The sequence below is a fragment of the Eleutherodactylus coqui genome, chromosome 4 (assembly GCF_035609145.1).
Source record: "Eleutherodactylus coqui strain aEleCoq1 chromosome 4, aEleCoq1.hap1, whole genome shotgun sequence".
NCBI lineage: Eukaryota > Metazoa > Chordata > Amphibia > Anura > Eleutherodactylidae > Eleutherodactylus > Eleutherodactylus coqui.
In genome coordinates this window covers 64213391-64239074 of record NC_089840.1, presented here as the reverse complement: position 1 = coordinate 64239074, position 25684 = coordinate 64213391, and the positions used below count along the sequence as shown (strand labels likewise).

Genomic DNA, 25684 nt, shown 5'->3' with positions numbered 1-25684 from the left:
TGAATTCTTAAAAAGCTTGAAGATTTATAAGAGGCATGCACTTCTTACCCCTCGGACAGGAAAGGAGCAGCTAAGAAGCATGGATAGATTGTGGCAAGATAAAGCCTTACCTTACTGCGCAGTTTTTGTAAATCCGTGGTTCCGAGTGGCTCCTTATCCCATCTGGGTCCGGGGGGGTTTGAGGTGCAGGTGGTCCTCTTGTTCCTTCAAGCCCCACGTTCTGGGCACCAATTACTGTTATCGAATTCAATGTTCCGTCAATATGCTGTGAGGCTCCAAATCAGAGGTGGTTATGGCGGCCGCCGTGAGAAAGCAATGAAACACAGAGATCAGGCCTGTGTCTAGAAGCAATCTGTGTTTATTCTGTACATTGTCATTTCTTATACAAAAAATAGAAGGAGTATCAGTAGGCGTATCAGTGCAAAGGCTAGTGTTACAAAGTTCAATCTGTTATACTGAGGTCAAAGTACTAAGGTGGTGAATAATTGCGTTTTCTCAATAAACATGGCTTCTTTTGTTGGAATGTAGACTGACTGTCTAGTACCTTGATTCTTTATCACAATCTACATTTTAATCACATGCCCTAGACAGCAGTTAATGATCGAAGCATTCCATTATCCTTTGATCATTGTAACGAGATTAACAAGATCTTGGAGACATGATGGACATTTAAGATTACACCTCTACTTAATGTAATTAAGTACTAACCTAAATGTACAAGCATTTATCAGAGCTTTTCATAGGACACAGAATAGAGTGTACAATTTAGGCCTAAAGCCTCCGGAAACGTATATCAAAGATACATACATATATAAATTAATATGTTCATAACCCTCACAGTGGCGTGAGGTGGAAGCTCTATACACAATCGTTTGCAAAGGGCCGCTTAACCTTACCCCTGAGGCGGCACTCTTATCCATGCTCCCAGGGTCAGTGTCACGAGCAAAGGGCTCCTTACTGCGCTTTTTCCTACTGGCTATGAGACAGATCATTCCCAGGAGGTGGAAATCGGCAACCCCCCCATCACGATTGATGTGGCTGGAAGCTATGGATAATCTAAAGCAAATGGAGGAACTCTGTGCCAAGGACGAACTGAGGTACTCTAAATTTTACAACACCTTGGCAGTGTGGCTGCAGTTTCGGGCCTCACCTAGACAAGACACGTGGTTGGGTGGTGGCGTTGCTGCTCTCTAACGCTTCAGATCACCCTCAAGCATAAACAATGAATCTTGCATTTTTGACGAATCTATATATAGGTGGTTATAGACCGGACAGGCATCCTCATCATATTCTCTCTTCTCCCTCTCTTCTCTCTATTCTCTCTTTTTCTACTCTTCCCTTCTCGCAACTCCCCCCCCCCCCTCCCCCAGGGTTCGCCCGGGTTAGCTATTGGGTCCGGGAGACCCCTACACCCTTCCAGTCTTCCACACTAGGGATTTATAGCAATTTACAACAGAGGACTGTAGCCCATTTTGTTGTGTTATATTAGATCTCAATTTCTCATAAATAAATAAAAATGGTTGGGACAATAGGTGGCGGTGGAATTATCAGGAGTAAAGTCTGTGGTTAGGTTTTGATTGTTGAATGACAAACCCCGCAATGATACCCTATTGTACTGTTCGTCACAGCTAATAAAATACTTTTTGAACCATAAAATACACTGACTTTTGTTGTTACCCTCACTCTAGTGTTTTTTTATTGCATATAATACACAAGAAAAAACGTAGCATGCTCTGTTGTACCACGTATTACGCAGTAGAGCCCTATTGTTCTCTATTTGTGCAGACAAAAGACTGTTTTTTGTGTATCTGCGGTATTTATACGCACTTGTCGCTAAGTTACAAAGCGAGAAGTGCAAAAAATAAATAAATAAAACTAGGAAACCGCCTGTGCATGGCAGCGTCTGTGAAATATGCTGTCGTGCAGACAAAAATCACTGCCATATGCAGATCCACACCGCGGCTAAATGCTGCATTATATACACGGCATTTTACCTCACGCTTGTGTACGCCCGGCCTTGGATGGTGAAAACAAAATGTGATAGATATATATATAAAAAAATTTGTAATGCAGCTAGGGCTTATTTTGGGGACAAACAGTAGGACTTCCTGCTGTAAAAGTTGCATCGCTCTGCACAAAAACGGTGATTTTGTGCAATGCGATGCAACACAGAGGAAGGCTCCATAGGGAAATATGGGCTACAAAACATCGCAAATCGTGGCAAAATTCGGCACACAGCGATTTCTTGTCTCACAATGTAGCAGCCTACAAAACATCGCTAATGTGAAGGAAACCATGGGCTTCACATACATGTGATTTGTAGCTCTGTCGCATTGCAAGAAAATCGTCTGATTTTGTCGCCCTTGTGAAAGCGGCCTAAAAGAGGGACAAACTCACAAGTCTCTCTCTCCTGTAGCAAAAAATTGCATCATGGTGGAAACTTGTTAAGACAGACACCTCCAAAACATCACCGACTGTCTGTCCGCTGTCTCTAACACCATGTCCTCTCTCTACCTAAAACTAAACCTCTCTAAAACTGACCTGCTGGTATTTAAACCCTCCACTAACCGACCTCATCCTGACATCTCCATCTCAGTGTGTGGTGTCACCATAACTCCTAGACAACATGCCCGCTGCCTTGGGGTCATATTCGACTCTGATCTCTCCTTTACCCCCTAGATCCAATCTCTTGCCCAAACATGTCAGCTGCACCTCAAGAACATCGCAAGAATCCGCTCTTTTCTCACCGTGGACACGCTACAAACGCTTACTGTTGCCCTCATCCACTCCCGACTTGATTATTGCAACTCGTTGCTGATCGGCCTCCCCTGCACCAAACTCTACCCTCTCCAATCCATCCTGAATGCGGCAGCCAGGCTCATCTTCCTGTCCAGCCGCTACTCGAATGCCTCTGCCCTGTGCCAGTCACTGCACTGGCTGCCCGTTAAATACAGAATTCAATTTAAACTCGCTACCTTCATCCACAAAGCCCTCCACAGTGCAGCGCCCCCCTATATTGCCTCCCTCATCTCAATCCATCACCCAGCCCGGGCTCTCCACTCTGCTAACGAAACCAGACTGAGGGCCCCTTTAATTCGAACTTCTCATTCCCGCCTCCAAGACTTCTCCAGAGCAGCACCAGTCCTCTGGAACGCACTACCAAAGGCTACCCGTGCAATCCAGGACTCACAGAACTTCAGGCGTGCTCTAAAAACGCACCTCTTCAGGGAGGCATACCGCATTCCCTTAACAAACCCCTCTGTCTAATTTTTGTATTTTTGTCTTTCTGTATTCCCCCTCTCTATGTAAGCGCTGCGGAATATGGTGGCGCTATACAAATAAAGATGATTATTATTAACTTTTAGGCCCAATGTCCACGGTTGGATTTGTTTTGCGGAATCCGCACGTGAGATCCTTAAGTCAAGCCGCCCATGTCAAGCATTCCACCTGCAAGTCAAGCCGCCCATACGGAAGCATTCGGCGTCCACACTTCATTTAACACCTGTGTATTTGTTTTGATTTGATTTACAGATGCCACGCACGGATAATAAAACGCAGCATGCTCCATTTTACCGCGGATCATGCGCAAATGTGCTCTATTCATCTCTATGGGAGCGTACGACCTGCAAATATATTGCTGATTTGAAGGTTAAAATCAATTAGGGAGGTGGGGAAAAGGCTGGGAGGAGGGGTTGTGGATTTTTCCCGCGCAGACAATCAGCAGTGCATCTGTGTACATCCACGTGGAACAAAGACCCAATCCGTGATCTCCCGCAAGCAATGAAAGAAAAAAAAAAATCAATTCACCAATGACTCTGCATGTGCGGTGGACATGAGGCCTTAACCATATGGCGTGAGCTTGGCCTAATGGATGCTCGGGCACCTGTGGCGCGCTCAGAATGTGTATGGGGTGGGGGGGGGTTCCAGACTATGTGCGGCACTTCTCCATGTACCAACTTCAGAGAAAACATTTCAGCTGGGACTTTGTCGACAAGTTGCATATGCTAGAAGGAACGTGAACACAAAGAAGTCAGTGAAGCAGGTTTGGATCGGGGACAAAAGCTGGGATCGTGACTTGCCTTCCAAAATATTTCATGTAGGAGAGCAGTAAATGTCTTCTGGCGGGGTGCAGTAAACAGGCTGATGGTTTATTGGTTAAAGGGCAAGCGAGGTAGAGGCTTGCAGAGAATTGTTATAGCAGCACTTATTGAGCAAGCATATTGAAGCTCATGTGATGGCAGTCACATGACAACGGGTGGGATACATGAAGTAGCAAATGTACAGTCAATTCTGGACGTGAACGTCTTGGAAGTAGGAAAAATAGGCAAATGTCAGCAGCCGAGTGACTGACAAGGGCCAGATTGTGAGGACTAGATAAGTGGGTCAGAGAATCTCTAAAACGGCAGGTCTTGGAGGAGATTCCTAGCCTGCAGTGGTCTTCAGCAGGAGGATGGGTCCTGCTATACTGAGAGATTGTTCGGGAATGGTTTGAGGAATACATCAAAAAGTCCAAAGACTTGAGTCTTCAAATCTAATCGTGCATCTGTGCTGGAGCAGTAGGCTCCATCCATGGAGGCCCCCAACGCACAGGACCGCTCAGCTCTCTTGACATTTGTATTGCCTCATGAGATAATTCAGCAGGCTTTAATAGACCGGTGTATATTTGCTGTTGCTCTGTTATTCCTCCTAAAAATTTCTGAATAAATTGACAACTGGGTGTTACCATTTCCTCTTGTCAAAAGGGGCGGGACTACATAATCTACCAAAGGCATCAGTGAAAGTTCAGTGTCAGCCTGTAAAGGACACCTCCAACTTCACCTGGTAACTACTGGTGTCAGTTTTCATAAGTTAGGAGGTTTAGGTTCTGTGTTGTAAGAAAAGTTGCACAAGCATTGTAAATTCATGAGAATTACATGTTTTTTTAATTGCTAGAACAGACGACATGTTAAGAGAACAGAGACCTGCTGCTAACATCTTGGTACCTGATATCTTGAAAATAAGAAAGGATCTTCATTAGTTTTTTCTACAGTAGAGGTAAGTTTTTTTTATATGTGTATAGCGGTCTGGACACTAAGTTGACTTTTTTTTTTTTAACTTGGACTTATTTTTGGAGTAGGGCTTATAATTTAACCCTTCCCAATCCAATTTGTATCCTGGTTTTCCTAGGGCGCTTAGTTTTTCTGCTATTATATAACAGCGCTATCTGCTGGCTAAAGCAAGTACTGCATGAGGTGACACATTGGATAGGCTCCGATAGCAGAGGCTAGCGATATACAGTAAGAGAACCCCGACGGATATCTTCCAACATCGGAGCTGTATAGCCTTAAATCATGATGTTTTCAGAGGTCAGACAGTGGATTGGAAAGGGTTAAGAATCTTCAAAAACCATGCTAGGGCTTATTTTTGGGGAAACGGGGTACCAGAGGACACGTTTAGAGGTCTTAGAATCCATGTCCTGGGGGATAGCAGCTATATTTTGGCAGAAAGGGGAGGCCTGCCCAATATTAGGCAGGCAGTTTTAACATTATGGCTAATAAGTATATATATATATATATATATATATATATATATATATATATATATATATATATATATATATATATATATATATATATATATAAAAAAAAAAAAAAAAAAATCAGACTACACTCACACAGGGCAGATTTGCCGTGCAAGTAACATGCTGCAGGGGGGAAAAAAAATCCACACAAAACATGTGGAAATGGACATGCGGTGCAGAATTATTTCTGCAGCATATCAATTGTATCAGAGGTTATGCTTGCAGAATTCACCGCTTCTCAATGAGGAGGTGCATTCTGCAGGTTTTGGAGGTGGACATTCCACCCCATGTGAACTCAGCCTAACCGCATGCACATGAGCGGGTTGGAGTTTACATTGCTAGCAGCAGCGGCATCCACACGTACCTGCGTTTACTTCATCTGTACTGCAGATTGTCTGCACGGCTCGCCATTGGACATGCACAGTACCGTTTTTTTTGTTTTTAACTCCTGCTTTTCCCCCGGAATCCACATTCTATCCCCGCTGCTGGTCAGACTGCTTCCATTGACTTCAATGGAAGCAGTCCATGCGGACACTGCAGAAAGATAGAGCATACTGTAATTTTTTTTTTCCCTCCGTAAGCGGAAACCGCAATTTGTTTCTGCTCATGTGCATGAAAATTTTATATATATATATATATATATATATATATATATATAACCACTTTTCCATAGCACGCTATGGAGGGCATTTGCTGCAGGGCACGGAGGCGGATACCCATTCCGGATTCCACAGCAGAAATCCATCTGTGTGCATTCACTTTAAGGCAGTGCTCAGATGAGCATCTCTTGCAGCATGCGATTACGTGTCCCCGCCCACCGCGTCATCCTGCACTGGCGACAGACTCTTGTGCAACCTATAGAAAAGTTGGAGAGAAAAAAAAAAACAAAAAAAAACCAAAACATACAACCCCCACCACCCCCTCTGGTCTTGAAGGAGATAAATTGATTGAAGACACACCACAGATAAATGAGTACCAATCAGCCATTTCTCTTTAATTCACTATAGTTTATTTCTTTAACTATTTGGTACATCAGTTGCATACAGATAGACGACACTATAGCACAATGCACAGGATTTAGTAAGCTATACCCTCCCTTCCTTTTCCAATGGAGGTCGCTCAGTTTTCGGCGGAGGGTGTAGCAGCACACAACCAAGTAATCTAAAGATGTACCACAAAGTGCAAGACCTTTCACAGAACAGTGCTTGGGTGGGAAAGTCATGGCTTAACGAAAGCCTTTCCAAGGCAATACTATAGACGGAGATAGGGTCAGACAGTGTAACAGACCAATGGAACCAATCTCGCCTTCAACCGCCCAGCAGAGGACCCTCTTAATAGACCATATCACGTCCTCATCTGTATATGACCATTTACATTTCTTTTCATATATTAGGCCTCAAAAATAAAATCTAGTAGGAAAATATTTGACACGACCAAGTGAGTTACAGTGCAGGATAGGCGTTAGACCCCATCATTGTACCCTAGATCCAGCCTTATCACAGCGCAAGCTGCAATGGGCTCCAACTGGCAGTGAGCAGTTATGAGAAGCTGGGTGGGAAGTGGCTGTGGCTATCCAAGCTCTGGCTGCAAGGGGTCCACAAGGATGCTGCTTGGAGGAGAGGAAAGCAGAGTGGAATTGTTCTGTAGGTCAGTGCTGGTCACACCACTGGTCTCAATAGGCATGATTAGCAACATACAGGGACTGGCCAGCTGCCCCTGAGCCATCTTCACTAGCTGCATAGTTTCCACAGGCTGCAAGCCCATTGGCCTTGAAAAAGGGGAAAACAAAAGAAAAGAAAGTTAGTTTAAAGGGGTTGTCTCGCGAAACCAAGTTGGGTTATACACTTCTGTATGGCCATATTAATGCACTTTGTAATATACATCGTGCATTAAATATGAGCCATACAGAAGTTATTCACTTACCTGCTCCGTTGCTAGCGTCCCCGTTGCCATGGTTCCGCCTAACTTCGGTGTATTCTTGCTTTTTTAGACGCGCTTGCGCAGATGCATCTTCTCCCTTCGGCTGGTCTTGGAAGCATCGGCGTTTTGGCTCCGCCCCCTTTTCGCGTCATCGCGTAGCTCCGCCCCATGACGTGTGCCGGTTCCAGCCTCCTGATTGGCTGGAATCGGCACATGACGGGGGCGGAGCTACGCGATGACGCGTACAAGGGGGCGGAGCCAAAACGCCGATGCTTCCAAGACCAGCCGAAGGGAGAAGATGCATCTGCGCAAGCGCGTCTAAAAAAGCAAGAAGACACCGAAGTTAGACGGAACCATGGCAACGGGGACGCTAGCAACGGAGCAGGTAAGTGAATAACTTCTGTATGGCTCATATTTAATGCACGATGTATATTACAAAGTGCATTAATATGGCCATACAGAAGTGTATAACCCCACTTGCTGCCGCGAGACAACCCCTTTAACACAAAAGTTTACCTTTTTATTTGTTTAGCACTTTTTTGGCATATTCACAGACATCTCTGAAAGCTTCATTTCAGATAAAGAGCCTTTCATATAGTCGAGTTTCTTGGGGAGAAACCATCGCATACACCAGTTGGTCACCCCTAGTAGTGGTACGAGGGACAATGACAGCTCAGTGATATGTTGACAGACAATTTTGTGGTCTGTAGTCTCAACACCCGAGAGTTTCTGGAGAGTGACAAGCAGAATCATTGGCATTAAATCCAGAAGACTATGCCACTTGGCTCAAAAGCCTTAGAGAACTCGACCCCAGGACTATCGCAGAGTAAGGCTGCCCGTTCATGGCAATGATCCACGGGTTATAAATTGCCCGTGGATCATGCGCTGTCAAGTCTTCATAGGATTACTATGCGTCCACGAGCGGAGAATCAAAGTGATTCTACACTCACAGGATTTAAATTGCAGCATGCTGCGATTCTCTGCGGTGAGCCTATTAGATAAACTCATCTCAGAGACCTGTCAGCGATATTCCGCCTCGGCTGTGGACAGGGGCCCTAAAGTATTTAAAGAATGTGTGTCTTGGATGTACGGATGACCTTACCTCCGCCCGTTTCAAGAACTCTTCAGTGGCTGCACTTGCATTTGCTTTCTTTCCACGCCAAGCGTTCAGAGCAGAAGCCTGAAGGGCTCGTCCGTAGGAGAAGGTGAGAGCCCAGGGTCTTGCCAGAGGGCAGTTGTTGATTGCATTTAGGTTAATGGTGGCCTCTTCCTCACTTTGCCCACCAGACAAGAAGGTAACGCCTGGATAAGGAATAACCAAGAATAAAACCCCCTGCATTATTCAGGTCATAGTCTCCAGACGCAAGATTACGCAGGAGCCTATTGAATACGTTAAGTAAAAGTTAATTAGTTACAAAGTCTTCCGGCCTGCATGCAAGTCAACATAGCAGCTCATTATATAGCACTGTCATCCAAAAGATTTCAGTTATACCCTAAAGAGGGGAAGGGGGGGGGGGGGGGGGGATGAGGGTGTAGTGGGATCCTAAAAGGAGGGGAAGTAGTGATGACAGAACCCAGCAGAGGCCAATATTAAGTAACCATAGAGGAGAGCCTTTACCTGGCACTGCAGGGGGCACAGTGCGACGGAGGGCGGTTACCGTGGCCATGGCAATCTCCTCAGCGGTGTATTTCTTTGGGCAAGCATGACCAGCAGTTACCATGTTAGGTTTCAGTAGTGTTCCCTCCAAGTAAACGTGATGATCACTAAGAGCCTTGTACACAGCAGCAAGAACCTAGACAGGGCAGAAGTCAGACTAGTTACCACAGACATGAGCCATCATGTATGGATAGTACAAAGTCCCGATGTATCCCAAAAACACAATTACCATGTTTCCCCTGAAAGTATGTCCTACCCTGATAGTAAGACCCACCAGGTTTTCGGGGGAGGCTTGAAATATAAGCCTCGCCTGAAAATAAGACCTAGCGAACATGCACGCCCCCCCCCCCCCCCCTTCCCAAATTTAAAAAAAACCAAACACAAATAAATACTCACCTGGTCCGCGGCATCTTGATGGTCTCCGACGGCGCTGTGGCAAACTGCAGAGTCCTCCCAGTCTGCCATCTCAGCTTCTCCTAGTGACGGGGCTTTGAATACCCCGCCTCCAGCAAAGAGAGCGCTGTGATTGGCTAATCGAGCGCCAGCAGCCAATAACAGCCAGTGCTTGATGAGCCAATCACAGCCAGTGCTGTCATTCAGCCCCATTACCAGAAGAAGCTGAGATGGCAGACCAGGAGGACACTGCAGTTTGCCGCAGCGCCAGAGACCATTGGGACGCCGCAGATCAGGTGAGTATAACACCCCCCCCCCCCCGAAAATAAGACACTGTGCCTCTTTTGGGGCAAAAGTTAATATAAGACAGTGTCTTATTTTAGGGGAAAGACGGTACTAGTTGTGCCAAGCAGATGCAGTTAATACGCCTTACCATACCTATACAACGTTATTAAACGAGCTTTTAACCCCTTATGTAGCCAGTTGATCTGACATGAACGTTTGTTTGCCCACCCAGGCTGTGTAAAGCTGCACCTGATCAGTATGGGGGATAAATGATCACATGTACAATTGGGCGAGTGTGAAGGCCAGATCTCACAGATATAAGACAGAACCTAGGAAGTTAAATGCCAGAATCAAGAGTTATCTCCGATCCCAGGAGTCCGTCATGACTGGGAGCACAACTCCATGACATAGATGTACGGTATTTTGCTGGAACTACCTCCTGCTGATGACGTACATGTATGTCATATATAGGAAAGGGTTAAACCACCCCTTTTAGGCTACAGTGGTCATATTTTGCACCCATATGTAGATCGTGAACTTGGTCGTATCTTTTACCCAGATACAAGGAGCATGATGCCCTTAGCACACACCTTTTCAGTGACATACTGGCAGCGCTTCAGGTCGTGGTCGCCATCAGGAAGGATTTCAGGCTCTACAATTGGAACAATGCCATTCTGCAGGAAAGAGAAATATTAGCTGCACATACAGGTTTGTCCAGTGTATACGGTCACACAATAAGCTTCCTTGTAATCCCTGCCACAGATGGGTCATTGTGTAATCCTATTTACCTGCTGACAGATGCTGGCATAGCGGGCAAGTACATTGGCATTCTCCATAATAGCCAAGGAAGAGGGGGTATGTTCGCTGATCTTAAGCACACATCTCCATTTTGCAAAGTCAGCACCATCTTTCTTGTACTGAGCGCAGCGCTCCGCCAAGCCATCCAAACCTGGAAGACAGCAACAAATATGCAGGAAAGGAGAAAGCTGGATTGAACAGTCATTAAAGTGGTTTTCCAGTTTTATCTAGGCTCTTGGGCCCACTGTCCACGGGCGGATCTGATTGACGGGATCCGCGCGGGTTACCCCGTGCTGAAGATCCGCAAATAGGGATACATGAGCCGTCTGCAAATGCGTTAAAGCATGCGGATTTGACGCGGACACTTTGGTCCAGGAAAACAAATCGCAGAATGCTCCTTTTCACTGCAGATCACACACGGACGGCTTCCATAGAAGTCAATGGAAGCAGTCCGATCCGCGGCACAGCCCCACTGCGGACGTGAAAGCAGGAGCTTAAAAAAAAATACATAAAACCTCTTACTGTGCACATGTGCCAGCCAGCACGCCCACACACATCCGCCATGAAGAAAGAAGATCCGGTCAGGATGCAGAAAACCCACACGGGATCCGCACAGGTAAAATAGTGTCCTCAGTCGCAGGGAGGGTGGGATTCCGCTGTGGGCTCCCGCATGCGGAATCAGACCTGCCCATGGACATGAGGCCTTATGCTTAAAAGCGACCCTCCAGTTTCAGGGGGAAAACTATCCCTGTCCAGGGACTGAAGGGGTATACTACTGGCAGTTCTTCTCTGACGCCCCTCTGATCTGCGGGTTTTGGGCGCTGTTTTGGCTATCTAAGCAGTTTTCTAACTACGTAATGCACACCGCTCTGATTGGCCAGTGATCATGTGATTAGCACAGATTACTAATGTACCATTTCTGCTCAAACACTACCAGAGCACTGTGGGGAATTAGGAAGTATGAAGACTGCTGCCAATCTTAGACAGCTAAAAACCAGGACCCAGAAGCAGCAGATCAGAGGGAAAACATTACGGAACAACTCCAGGTACTATACCCCCTACCCCTCCAGTCCGGGGACATTAAAACAAAAAAAAAAAAAAAAAAAAAAAAAGAGGGTCGCTTTAAATGCCGAATTAGAAAACTATAGTCTGTAGGGATTGTTGCCCCCGAATGTAAAAACAAGTGTTATGTTTCCTGTCAGTGAATGACGATTTCAAGAATAGAAAAAAAAAAAAAAAAAAAAATTAGAAAGTTGTAGAACTTTCTATTTATACAGAGATTAATCCTTACGTTAGACTGTCATACCCCTTAGAGGGGCACTTAATTTTTTATTCTCCAGTTTAATGCATTCACTTGTCTGTACAGTTGGAGCAGCTTCCACAGTAGGAAAAGAATGGGTTTTTGATTTACCATAAAATCCCTCAGTCTTTATTGGGAGGGGGGGGGGGGGGGGGGGGAACTACATGTATATGCTGCCGCCACTAAGGTGGGATACTACAGGAGGAAAAAAAAAAATATATATCCAAGGGACAGAACAAAACCTGACGACATGCCTCAATAGCAGATGGACTCCACGGCCATCGGGAGTTGTGGTAAGCCAAGTGGCTTTGGAAAGTTGCAGCTATAAGAACAAGGGGGCTCTGGTGGCTAGCACTAGAGTGGCTGAAGAGCCTGGACATTGGAGGAAGATTGTGAAGTGAACAAGGGACTGACAGGAGGCGGAAATAGGCTTGGAAGGGTTAAGGAACGAGCCTCCAGTAGAAAGACATAGGGGGTGGAAACTGATTGGCTTAGTGCCAGTAGGTTGGGTATAGCTGGTGTAGGAGGAACAGACCTTTGTCATGCCTCCTAGTGGGAGCAGCATATACCCCCTGGTCCTTTGTCCCCAATGGAAGAACACAGGAAATTGTGAATAGATACAAGGTTTCAATTAATATTTTATGAAGAAAATTAGGCATCAAGACAGACAATACATGAACTAATATCCCACCGATAATGCAAGTAATCAGATTCCCATAAGAACATTAGGAATAATTGTAGGAAAACCAAAACATTATCACTTCCTTACACTCTTGTACATCCGGAACAGAAGCAGCCCAAATTCACATCATTTTTGGACTGAAGTAGCCATTCTATACAAGTGTATGGGGTTCTTTCTGCAGTGTGTAAGATTTCTACAAACCCCAGTCAACACAAAATGCCACTTCTGACAGCTGCAGTCTTAAAATATAATCTCTCATAAGGGTACAAACTTGCAAAAGAGTTCTAAAGAACACCTGATAAAGCTAGTTTCATTAGATACATCAGGTGTGCTTGAGATAAAAACCCATCAGATACCTGGACCGGCTCAGGCTTTGAGGACTGACGTTTGATTGCATGTTAGAAGTATGGCCAAGGCAAGAGAGTGGCTAATGAAAGGGAAAAAAAGAGGGTTAAGAGATCATTGCCTTGCACATACAAGAAAACACGCACAAAAGGTGTTAGTGTGCTGGAGGCCTAAGGTGCATATTAAAATGCTGCATGTCCTCATGCCTGAACACCAAGACATAAATCTCTACTGACCCAAGAGCACCAGAAATAGTCTAATGTGCTCAAAACCATATAAATAAGCCACAGAAGTTTTGAGATTCTGCTCTGTGGAGTAATGAAACAAAACTGGAACTTTTCAAGCCTATGAATCATCGTCTGTCAGGAGGAAGAATAAAGCATATGCTGAAGAGAACACCCTGCCCACAGTGAAGCATGGCGGTGGCTTGGTGATGCTTTACTTCCTCCAGCACTAGAAACCTGCAGCATGTGGAGGGCAAGATGGGTTCAATCAAGTATGAGGAAATTCTAGGAGAAAGTCATGCCTTCTGTAAGGTAGCTGAAGCTTGCGTGTCATTGGACCTTCCAACAAGACAATGATCCCAAGCATAGCTCAAAGTCCACCAAGTTTCAGGAGTCCTGAAGTGGCAGCCAGTGTCACCTGACTTGAACCCCACAGAAAATCTTTGGTGGGATATGAAGAAGACAGTTGTAGTACACAAACCCAAGACGACCATTCCTCAGGATAGTTGTGACCAGCTGCAGTCTGGCAATGCATCAGATCATAACAGCAGAAGGTGCTCTACTGTAATGGACTGTAATAAACCAAGTAAGATGTCTATTGCAAATATGTGCTTTTCTACACTACTAACAGCTGTCTGAAAGTGGTAACTACTCGCTTCCCCTCGCATATATCTATATTACTCTCAAGCTCGGCCCTAACAACCAGTCAGGTTGAATCAAAACAACCAATCAGGTTGCTGGGATTGTGAATCAGAACCAATGGGGTTGCTGGAATTGCTCCATAGTACTGAGCTTGTGTAAGAGGCCAATATGCCTCCCCCTCCCACTGTGTTCCTAACAGTTTACCCAAGATGGCGTATTCCTCGTCCAGGAATTCCAAGATGAGGACGTTAGCTCCTGAAGGAAGAGACTCATACAATGCAATAACCAATCAGCTACAGATTCGTACTTCATGACGTATTAACTATGTACGCTTTCTATAAAACCCCATGCAGCTTGATTAGAATAAAGAAGTTTCATTCAGCTGAACTACGCGTCACTGATTCTTCTGTGCATGCTCAGGCCTCAGGCCTTGAAGCTTTTAATCAAGAATGGGGTAGATATTTATTGGGTACACTTAGTAGTGTTATGGATTGGTACTAAGTACTAAAGACATTTATCATGAAGGAGATGAATAAGGCTGCATTCAGACGAACGTATATCGGCTCGGTTTTCACGCCGAGCCGATATACGTTGTCCTCGTGTGCGGGGGAATGGAAGAGCCAGGAGCAGGAACTGAGCTCCCACCCCCTCTCTGCCTCCTCTCTGCCCCTCTGCACTATTTGCAATGAGAGGAGGCAGGATGGGGCGGGGCTAAGGTATGCGAATTAGCCCCACCCCCATCCCACCTCTCCCCATTGCAAATAGTGCAGAGGGGTGGAGAGGAGGCAGAGAAAAGAGAGAGGGGGCAGGAGCTCAGTTCCTGCTTCTGGCTCTTCCATCCCCCCCCCCCCCCCGCAGAGAGAGACAACGTATATCGGCTCGGCATGAAACTGAGCCGATATACGTTCGTGTGAATACACCCTCATTCTGATACTGCAGTAGTCATTAAAAATGGCATTTTGTGTTGATTTTGGACAAACTACTTGTTATATTTATTTAAATTGTAAAAGCACTCGTGTGACAAACAGCTGAAAGGTGGCAAATAACTAACTTGCAATGGGAGGCAAACAAATTTAGTGCAACTGTAGAACCCTTATGTTCCTTTTCGCCCACTAGACATGCCAACATATCACTGACCTTGAGTTGTAGTTTCTCCATCCGTGCCAGCAAGAGGGACCACCCCTTTATCAACCTGTCATAAAGAGACAATTACTCAGCAATATCTATGAACCGTCGACAATTTTTGAAAATTCATTCATCTAGGTGCTCAGCAGCTGCCGAATTGGTTTGGCCTATTCCCAGGACTGCGTCTACAGTATAGCTCCTGGGTTATCTAGTTTACTGCAATCCATGGCTCTAATTATAGAGCCTAAACAAGAGGGAGAACGGATGACTTCCCCTTCACATTCCAGCGTCCTCGTGGCACAGCAGGAGCAGCGTGCATTCCAGGACACAAGACAGTTGTGAACACAGAACGTCAGGTTATCAAATTATGTGCAACTTGAAGGCTTCTTCAAGAACAGTGCTGGCAGACTGGCATCCCAGAGGTTGTACCCCCACTGATCACATGCCATCCACTGTCCTGTGGGTAGTGGGAGAAGGCAGATACAGCACAGTGGTTCTGTTCCTACTGGCACTATGGCTTAGACACAGACATGGCAGCCATGCTGGGTCTGTTCATACAAACTGCACAGTCCTGACTGACACTATTGGCTTAAAATGGGAATCTGGTATTTGATATACAAGGCCTGAGTCATGTGAGCATAAGTGTATTTGTGCACGTTGCTGAAGAATGGACATTGCACACATATACATATATGTGTGTGAATAAGCCCTGATGTGGAGGAACAGTTGGACACCTTTAGATTCTTGGAAATTTATTAAGACTTGTTATTCGTCAAGCGCCAACTTATTCCACAGCGCTTTCAGATAGTTTATTTGTTACCCCCTGCCAAGCTGGGTACTCATTTTACCGACTTCTGAAGGATGAAAGGCAGAGTCAACCTTGAGCCGGCTATCTGAACCATGCAAGGATTGAACCTGCACACCTTCAGGTCATGAGCAAGGGCTTAGGACTGCATACTGCTGGGTGTGAGGAGGAAATAAGGGGGTTTAAGTATAAACATAAGTAAAATAGAAAAAGGCCTCAAGTAGTCCATGAAATCTTATCAAATCTAGAGGTAGTGAAGGACTGTCCCTGTCTTTAAAGAGATCTTGGAGGCGGTCTCTCATAGGCACTGTCTTGGGCTCATGGAGAGGAGGAAAAAAAAAAAAAAAAAAAAAAAAAAGCTATGTAATCTTGTCATTTTCTTTGAATTAGGATGACCAAGAGAGCAGTTCTGGTGTTGTAGATTTTTGGGAAGGGGTTGACAATGCGTTGATTTGCTAGATCAGACTTAGGAATGTGGATAGAAATCATCATGCCATCAGCATTTAAGGGGTTAGCAGCCGCGATCGCTATGAATGCCAACTGCAGCTGGGTTCAAGTTGTCAAAGATCGCTTACACTGGTACTATATGGCGCAGGCTTGGCTCTCAATCCCACTCTATACATACCAGACAAAGCAGAGCTGCAATACCAGATACAGCATTAACAAAAGAGACGCCGCTGGTTTCTAAAGACACTGGTTTGCGGGAACCTGCAAGTTTGAATATTAACGCGACATTTTCTTACCTTGATTCCTACAACAATGCCTTTATCCTTAATCATCTTCACGAAGTTGGTGCCACAGTCTCCCTGCTGGTACATCGTCTCATGGAAGAAGATGACGCCTCCAATGCACGCCTGCATACGGTCATCACCTTTAAAAAGGAGTTGGCGGTAAAGCCGCCTATTCTCCTCTGTGTTCTCTACTCCAATACCGGTCAGACGCTTGGCCATGCTCCCTATGAGAGAAGCACATAGTACAAGTTAAACTTCTTTACATACCTACCACAAAGGGGTGCCAGTCCTATACGACCTGCAGCCATTGGCATTGCCATCCTACTTTTTTTGATTTCCTAAAGTCATCAGGTCAACTGCACTTGAGGTTTTGCAGAAAAATGTAATGACCTAATAATCTTAAGTACAAGTATTTTAGCACACCATCAAGACTGAAAGGTCAGGTGACGTAAGCAAAGTAAGGTAGACTACTATTCGGTCCCCTCTCCTCCCCTTTTTGGGCACCATTGTTGGGTGTCTTTGCAGGTCCACACTGCTTGTAACGTAATTAAGGCTAGACTCGCCTCCCTCCTTCACCCTGGGGCTTTATAGCCTTTTGGACATGAATGCCCTTGCCTGTAATCTAGGTGAGAGGGGGGGGGGGGTGCCATTAGGAGATGGAAAGCCATCTAGAGAAGGGTGCAGTTCCACCAGCACAATTGAAGGCAAAAGTCATAAAAATGTACATTTATTATCAGTGATCAATACAGGTTCTTCATCTTAATCTCCAGCATCACTTACCCACGGATTCATCTGCAGCAAGAATACCCTTCCCTGGAGATACAATCCGTTGTGCATTGTCTGACAACTCCTTCTTCTGCTCAGAACTGAGTGCTGGGTATTGGTGGGTCATCTTGTAGGCTCTGTGGGATATCAAGGGTTAAAAGGTGATAAAGTCAGAAGAGGCCATTTTGTTGGAATTTTTGCCTTCCAGATTCCTTTTCCCTTTAAAATTTTCACTTATTTATCACTGTATTGATGTATTCAAATACTATTTTCCAGATATCCACATACATACTTGTTCCTCTGTCTGTCTAAGGGTGAAGTCACACGAACGTATATTGGCTCGGTTTTCACGCCGAGCCGATATACGTCCTCCTCATGTGCAGGGGGTGGGGGGGGTTGGCTGGAAGAGCCAGGAGCAGGAACTGAGTTCCCTCCCCCTCTCTGCCTCCTCTGCACTATTTGCAATAAAGAGAGGCGGGATGGGGGCGGGGCTAATTCGCACGCCTTAGCCCCACCCCCACCCCCTCTCATTGAAAATAGTGCAGAGGGGCGGAGAGGAGGCAGAGAGGGGGGGCGGGAGCCTCAGTTCCTGCTTCTGGCTCTTCCAGGCTCCCCCCCCCCCCCCCCCCCTGCAGATGAGGAGGACGTATATCGGCTCGGCGTGAAAACTGAGCTGATATACGCTCTTGTGAACGCACCCTTAAACTTTTTTGCAACAAATCTCTGTATGCTGGTTACAACATGTGGTGCAATTAACTCCTGAACACACCCTCCACACCATTCCTCAGCCAGCTAGCACACACAGGTATTGCTTCTTTGATTTGGTCTATAAATGTCTTGTGTATCCCATACCTCATAGCTGTTGACAAAGGCTACTACAGCCGAAACGCGTTCAGCGCGAACCTGTGAGCTGTATGCTTTTTTTACTCAATAAAGAATGACATTTTTTTAACGGTAGCAGCTCCTCTCCACTTCTAGGTTTCTTTATATAGAATTTAGCCGTTTGCCGTCGGCTGTTTGAGGACAGAGCTCCTGTTGAATCTCAGATCTCCCTGCAACACTGGAAGATACTGCTGGTGAGGTGAGCCCATATTTCTTTTTTGGCTTATTCATTTTGAATTAAGACACTGGGCAATGCCAGCAAGCATGCATAGGTGCCAGTCTAAGCATTAAAGGGGTTGTCCAGTTGCCTCAGAATAAGTAGTCAACAGTAGATTGGTAGTGAGCCTGGGCAACAACCCCCCAGCAAGCCTGTGCACCAAGCAGACTTCAGCAGGAAGGAGACAGCTTTGTTTCTACTGCAGTAGCTTAGCTTTGTATTACAATGGGAACTTGGCCTGAAATACCAAGCTTGGCCACTATAGCAAGAATGGAGCTGTCTGCTTCCTGCAGAATTCAGTTTATTACAGAAGTAGAACCACCCGGCATACAGCTGATCAGCAGTGGTCCTGGCCAACAAACCCCGCCAATCTACTATTTATGACTTATTCTGACCATCAATAGTTTACAACCAGACAACCCCTTTAACCTTCACATCCCTTGGGTGCTCACAGGTACCTTGAAACTGCTTTCCTTTAGGCCCAATGCCCACAGACGGGTCGGATTGCCACTGTGAAATTGGAACCGGTGCCTAGCTGGAGAAACACTCACCGGTCCGGATCCGCTGCGAGTGCCTCAGCCGATGCGCATGTGTAGTGCAGGGCACATGGAGGAAACAGTTATAAAAATCGCAGGTGGAATGGTGACTTTTCACTGACCTACATCGCACTCGCCCGTGTAAATACAGCCTTAATCAAACTTAATATGCTTTCACCGTCCGCGGATTGCAGCCTGAACAGATTACTGCCCTATAAACCTCTGACAACATGCCAGGAAGTCTTAAGGATCTCAGCGTCTCCCAAGACTCCACATTATTCATCAGGTAGACGGTGGGTGTCATTATTAACCCCCGGAGGATCACTGGGTACAAGGCAGCATTGGTCATGTATAGGACAATACGGGGTCCCCGGGGTAGTCAAGCTTAGCTCATCAGCTGACTAATTAATATGGCTGCCATGCTGACAGATACTCGGCTGCCATGGTAATCGGAGGAAGAAAGTGTTCTGGGGGGACGGAGCCTCAGAGGTAATGAAGCGACAATGGTTAGGGAAACAAAACAGTGTGGCATCCTGCCACCGGGCATACTGGCAGCGGCAAAGAGAATCGCACAATGCAGATGAAAGATAAAACCTTCTGTAAAGCATTGAGTTCTGGCAGTGATGTCAGCCATGTTTTTGAGCAGACTACATAGATCAGAATAAGGGGTTCCATTTTTTTTTCTTACTACCAGCACCATTGACTTCTCTCAGGGACAAAAGCATTAGAAAAGGCCATTATATACAGGGTAGCGGTCATCACCTGCGTGCAGAAAACAGGGAGGCATTATATTGGTAAACGTTTGGAGCGATTCAAAGAGATGGTAAAAAACTTTCCCCCGTGTCAAATATAAATTGGTGGGTGCGTCAATCTCTGATGGGCTGTCTGGAGAGTGTCCCCTGCTGGACTACGTCTCCCAACACTGCCCCCCTCTGGCATTGTGCCGGCATTACATGAACTGCACCTGTGCGGTTTACTGGGTCCTTTTTTGGGCTGATTGGCTAGATGTAACTGTACATATCAGCGCCGCTGCAGTCTCCTTCGGCATCACAGTACCAGAAAATGGCGGCGTTAGAGGACGTAGTCCAGCTGGTCCAGCAGGGGGAAAAGTTCATATTGAGTTTTTCAAGATACCAGTTGATCAAAACATTTACTACAATACACCCTGTAGAGTACAATGCTTCATTGTTTTAGGGCCAGGCTCAACACAAACGCATTTGAACTGCGTATTAGGCACATATAATACATGGTACATCAAATATGTGGATTTTAGCTGTTACACTAGCAGTTTATTATTGTGTATAAACATGTTCTATTTTACTACATATTACACTCCTGTGAAGCCGGCCTAAAGAGGAGGGCTTGTATGCAGAGTTACAGGAGGGTCACAGATCGGGTGAAGATGGCCTGTAATCTAGATTTACAATAAGGGCTAATTCCCACAGTCGGATTTCTGGCATTTCCCCGCAACTATTAGGTTCTGTTGAACCTAATAGCGCGATGCTCACAGTGCGGAATTCCCCCCCGTGAATTCACCCGTGGTATGTTCTATGTGCCACAGGCGTATGCGCGGACGGCTTACATTGCAGTCAACGGAAGCCGTCCATCACGCTTTCTTCCACTGTAGCACAGCGGAAGATAGCGTGAAAACGCTTCCATGCCTACCGCCGTCCGCGTCATGTGCTCTACTGCGCATGCGCGCCGGAGCGTCATGCGGGACATCGGGCGGCGGATCCGGAAGTATGGGGTCTCTGGGGGGGGCCTGTGACGGGCTCCGCTGCGGAATTCCGCTTGCGGAGCCCGTCACGGCCATAGGCACTAGGCCTAATTCAGTGTTCCCCAATGCTGGGCCTCAGGGACCCCAACAGGTCATGTTTTCAGGATTTCCTATAGTAAGAGCCTCTGTGGCAATGTCTGACAACAATTATATCACCCACTGAAAACAAGACCTGCTGGGGTCCTGAGGACTGGAGTTGGGAGACCCCTGCCACATAGGGAGGGTGAATATTTTTGCTTGGATGCATATTGTACACAGGGGGCCACGGAGCGGTGGGCCGGCACCACACCCTTATGAAAGCAGTCGCAAAGAAAATCTGTGTCTTTGTTGCCCATAGCAGCCAATCACAGCGCAGCTCGTTTCTTATACTGCTGAGGCAACATGAAAGCTGCGCTGTGATGGGTTGCTATGGGCAACAGCTTTCATAAGGGTGTGGTGTCAGCCCACCGCTCCGCACATTAGAATGGTGTAATATATTGTCTGCACTTAGAAACCACAAGTATGAGATAAAACCCGTCATCAGGCTGTGACCTTGGGGCGTCCTTCCCCTTCCATGTCCTACAGAGACACGGAGCGATCACTAGGCAGCGCAGAGGTCACAGCAAGAACCCCAAGGTGACGTCCCCACCCGCTGCAGGATATCCATGGCGTCCTCCATAGACTGCTGTGACCGTGTAGCTGTTGTCATGGGGACAAGGAGGAGCGAGTGGGCAGGAAGATGGAGGATGGGCTACAAGAACTAGATGCTGACAGGAGGCCCAGTTTTGGGTTGCAGGGAAGCATCCGTAGTGCATCTGGCCAGGAGCCACCGGACCGTCAGCATCTCCACAAGGAGGGAAGCCAACATGGCCGCAGTCTCACAAAGAATGCCGGCCAGGACAACAAACCTGCCTAGTGATGCAGAAACATGGCGCAGCAGCGGCGGCACATCCATCATGTAGGAGACAGAGAGAGGCAGACATATTAGCCAGCAGACAGGATTACATAACAGGTGGATCGCAGATCCGCTAGATAGAAGGACGATGACAGGTGTCACCAGAACCCACCACTAACCACCAGTCCAGAACCCACCACTAACCACCAGTCCAGAGCCCACCACTACACCGCCAGTCTACTAGCACCTTAGATCAGCCTTGTCTCCAGCTGCTGTCCCCCCACCCTCCACCATCTGCATGTTGACACCCATTTACTGGTGCAGAAGAACCACAACCCCCAGCATGTCTCAGCAGGGTATTATGGGTGCAGTAGTCCTACAGGTAGTCCCCAGCAGCGATGGGCTGTCACACCCAGAACCCCCTGCAGCATCGCTACATCATATAAGACAAGAGATACTTTTAGAGGAATTAGTAATAAACACAAGTCCAGAAGATACATTGTACAGTTTCCCCATCACCTGTGCATGTAGCAGAGCTGAGTTTGTCATAAGGACATATCAGTCTGCTACCCGGGCCTGCAGATGACATCACAGCACTGAGGATGCAGCCCCAGTTACAATGCACCCTCCTCGAGGATCATCTTCCCGGCCGGCCGGCCGCCCCTCACCTGTGTCCGCTGTCTCCGGTAACGAACGGATTCTGCTGCAGAGCTACGTGACTCCGGAGGTCTAATAGCCGCTCCTGGCTCCGCCCCTCCCTGCTGATTGGGGAGTGACGTCACGCCCTAGGCTTCTCCCTGGATCTGGCTGACGTCACGCCTCTTACTACTGGCTATTCCTTTGTCCGCTGGGTATTCTGTTGCTTGTTCCTTCAAGGCAGGATGGAAACAGCCCTCTGATGCTGAATACAGCCATCCCCTCATACACTTAGAAGGGCAGGCAACTAGAAGTTGTCATTCAAAAGCCAGCATGCAGTTACATCTCAGATATGAAAATGATGAGAGTTGTGGTAATTAGATGATTGGTCTTGCCACCTGAATGAATAGAACTCATTATTTTCGATGAGTTAATTTACGAGTGATTTTTCACTCGCGCCAAAAGCGTGATCAAAAAATCACGGCATGTCCTTTTTGGTCTATTCCGCTGCAAGAATCTCCCATTAATTCCTGGGGGAAACAAAAAAAGAAAAACACAACAGCGTTGCACGTGCATGTAAATTACATTTTCCTATAAGTGCAATGTGGTTTTTGCCATTTTTAACTAATTGGAATCACTTCTGAATTCTGCAGGAAGCAGACAGCTCCGTTCGTACCTTTGTGGTTAGGCTTAGTAGTGCAGGCCAAGTTCACATTGAAATGAATAGCCTGTAATACCAAATCTGGCCACTGCAGAAATTAGTTTAGTGCCAAGTACGCCAGCCCGGCAAACAGCTGATTGGCAGGGGTCCGTTAGCTGGGACCCTCTGCCGATTTACTATTGATAACGTATCCTCAGGATAGGCCATCAATAGTTTACAACCCTTTTATGTGCAAAATCTAAAAAATAAATACATTTTTTTGGCTAAATCCAATATGGATGCCTAGTTGTATTTAACTCTGTTTAACGATAAGTTGCTTATAGTGGAGTCGATGCAATTTGTTTTCTAGTGTAGGTATCCAAAATGTCCAGACGTGATTGACGATGCCTTATAGCCCCTTCATACCATACTTAGCTACAGGGTTGGCAATACTGGGGAACACCCGGTTAGTAATGAACTTACTAGTTAGTTTGGATCATCCAACTCCCACCCTCCCCCACTATTAATGGACATTGGAAACGGCAGTTATTGGTCATGTGATAAGTGCACCACTCTCTTTGCCAAGTAGCTAATAAAAGGGATTCCAAATAGGGCAGTGGTCCCCAACCTTTTTTGCACCAGGGATCGGCTTCAAGCAAGACCATTTTTCCATGGCCCGGCAGGGACTTTGGTCATATGGTGGCGGGGTTTCAGTGGCTTCAGTAGTAATGCTATTACTACTGGGGGCGATATAGGGGACACTATTACTATCCCCTATATCAGCCCGAGCAGTAATAGCAACCCCCCCTGAGACCCATATACTTACCCCTTCCTCCTCGTGCAAGCGCTGCTACTGCTCTGCTTGGCACTGCTAGTGGCGCTGATCCTGTTACACACTGTGACGTCAGTGTGCTGCCGGACGCCTCCTACCCCTGCTCCCGTAGAACCAAGTAGGAGACATCAGAGGAGAGGGGGAGGCCAGTATGGACTACTAACGTAGTGAGCAGCCGACGGCAGCACCGCAAAACCGACAAACAACTCCAAACAGTCCGGTCCTGGTCTGCGGACCGATGGTTGGGGCCCCTTGAAATATAGAGACCCCCACATGTGGCCCATATGTAGTATAGCAGATAAAGTGGCTTGTCTTATTAAGACAGCCCCCATAAATGGAAGGTTTGCCAATGTAATTATGTTTTCCGTCTCTTGCATTGTAACCAAAGACAGACCCGCTAGTCACAACTGTTGGTGGCCTCAATTTTTTTCAATTTTTTTAGCATGTATCCTAGCAACTAGAGATGACCGAGCATACTCGCTAAGGGCAATTGCTCGATCGAGCATTGCCCTCAGCGAGTACCTGCCAGCTCGGGAGCAAAGATTCGGCTGCCGGCAGCGGGCAGGGAGCGGCGGGGGAGAGCGGGGAGGAATGGAGGGGAGATCTCTCTCTCCCTCTCCCCCTCCCCCCGCTCCCTGCCGCAACTCACCTGTCACCCGCACCGGCAGCCGAACCTTTAGAGACGAGCGGGGAGATACTCGACTAAGGCACTACTCGCCACGCCCAAAAATAGGACATACCATGATTTTTTTTGCGATGCGGGATAAAGTCGCTCACCAGTGTTACCTCATTCAAAAGAATGGGGTTCATATTCGTGCAAGATTTGTGTGTCTGGATACGCACAAATTTCACACGAGAGTCTCAGCCGTGTGAAACCGGCCTTCATCTGCTGCAAAAAACAAAAGGCAAGTAGATGAAAAAGCTACGCCATATGAACTCCGACAATAGAATGATAAAATGGTGCCAATTCTGTGGATATGAACGTAGAATGAGCACTGAAGTTATGCTGATGCTGCTGTAGTGGCCCAGTGCATCTATTCCTGGCCACTTCCATGTAATGTCTTGTGTTGGTGTACTGTACACAAGTGTCTTGTCATTCTGTTATGTGTATTGCACAGCTGCAGAGTGTCATGGGTTAAGTGTCTGCAAAAGTGTGGGTGATGCTTGCAATATATCAATTTGTCTTGTCACGTGGTATGAGTGCGAATATAAATAGGAGTGTCTGAAAGCGGAAAAATATATTCTGATTCTTCTGGGTTCATGAGAGAGAGCGCTAGTCACATGGGGGTATCTTCAACCCTCATGTGGTGAAGAATGGAGGAAGAAGAGAGGTTCCGTGAAAGTGTATGTTTCAGAAATGAGAGAGGAGTGAGCCTCAATTGAAGAGAGAGAGAAAGCGTGAGCAAGAAGCAGGTGCCACTTTCAAGGCCAGTGCAGAGGTACTCTTTATTCATCTTTTCCTACACGGCCGTCCTGAAGTCTGGGATCACCGGCTGGAGGTACTCTCAAGTCTGTCTAATGCCTACACTGCAAATCATTGTTATTTGTGCCTTGTATACAAGAAGTTGTTCCAGTAAAGTTTTTGCTAGGCCCTGACCGTTCCCAGGGACCTGAGGTACGTTACTTCTGTCTGCGGCTCCATTTATTTACCGCCGAGGGTCATACCGGTGGGTAATGGTATGGTGGCGTCACCTGTGACATCTGCTATCCCTGTTCTACAGTTTATTGGGCATCCCTATCCTAGGGGTGTCGGGAAGAGGCCCAGTGCTGCTCTGGCCGAGGCTACGTGTGTCCCTCTGGGAGGGAGCCTAGTAAGTGCCACCATGACAAGTGAGCACTCTACCCTCCCAGCTCCTCAACTTGTGTCTGGGGTTACCCTAACGCTGCACTGCTCCTGCTGAGGAGCTAACATGTGGTACAGTTTAAACCATTAAATGCCAATTAATATAAGACAACAGCTCTATAGTAGAAGTAGGCAGACAAGAATAAATCAATGAGCCGCTACAGCAGAGCTTTTCACATTACCTTGAAATTACCTTCAGCCAGCCATCTATCTAA

The 25684-nt window shown here is 46.6% G+C and overlaps 1 protein-coding gene across 1 annotated transcript; it reads right to left on the bottom strand.

Annotated features, from left to right (window-relative positions):
* Window positions 1–6546: 6546 nt before the first annotated feature.
* On the bottom strand, window positions 6547–22268 carry ALDOC (aldolase, fructose-bisphosphate C). The gene is made up of 9 exons (XM_066599600.1): window positions 22187–22268; window positions 17248–17369; window positions 16480–16691; window positions 14944–14998; window positions 10604–10764; window positions 10406–10489; window positions 9099–9273; window positions 8583–8782; window positions 6547–7328 (listed from the first exon to the last, which is right to left on the bottom strand). The coding sequence occupies exons 2-9, from the start codon at window positions 17357–17359 to the stop codon at window positions 7233–7235; spliced, it is 1095 nt and encodes a 364-aa protein (XP_066455697.1). The 5' UTR covers window positions 17360–17369; window positions 22187–22268; the 3' UTR covers window positions 6547–7232.
* Window positions 22269–25684: the final 3416 nt, after the last annotated feature.

What these genes read in the sequence shown, in the direction of transcription:
- ALDOC (XM_066599600.1), bottom strand. Translation starts at nt 17,359, where the DNA reads ATGACCCACCAATACCCAGCACTCAGTTCTGAGCAGAAGAAGGAGTTG. An exon ending in ATGCCAGCATCTGTCAGCAG is followed by an intron (nt 10,490 to 10,603) that starts GTAAATAGGATT and finishes TCTTTCCTGCAG; the next exon opens with AATGGCATTGTTCCAATTGT. An exon ending in AGTTCTTGAAACGGGCGGAG is followed by an intron (nt 7,329 to 8,582) that starts GTAAGGTCATCC and finishes CCCTTTTTCAAG; the next exon opens with GCCAATGGGCTTGCAGCCTG.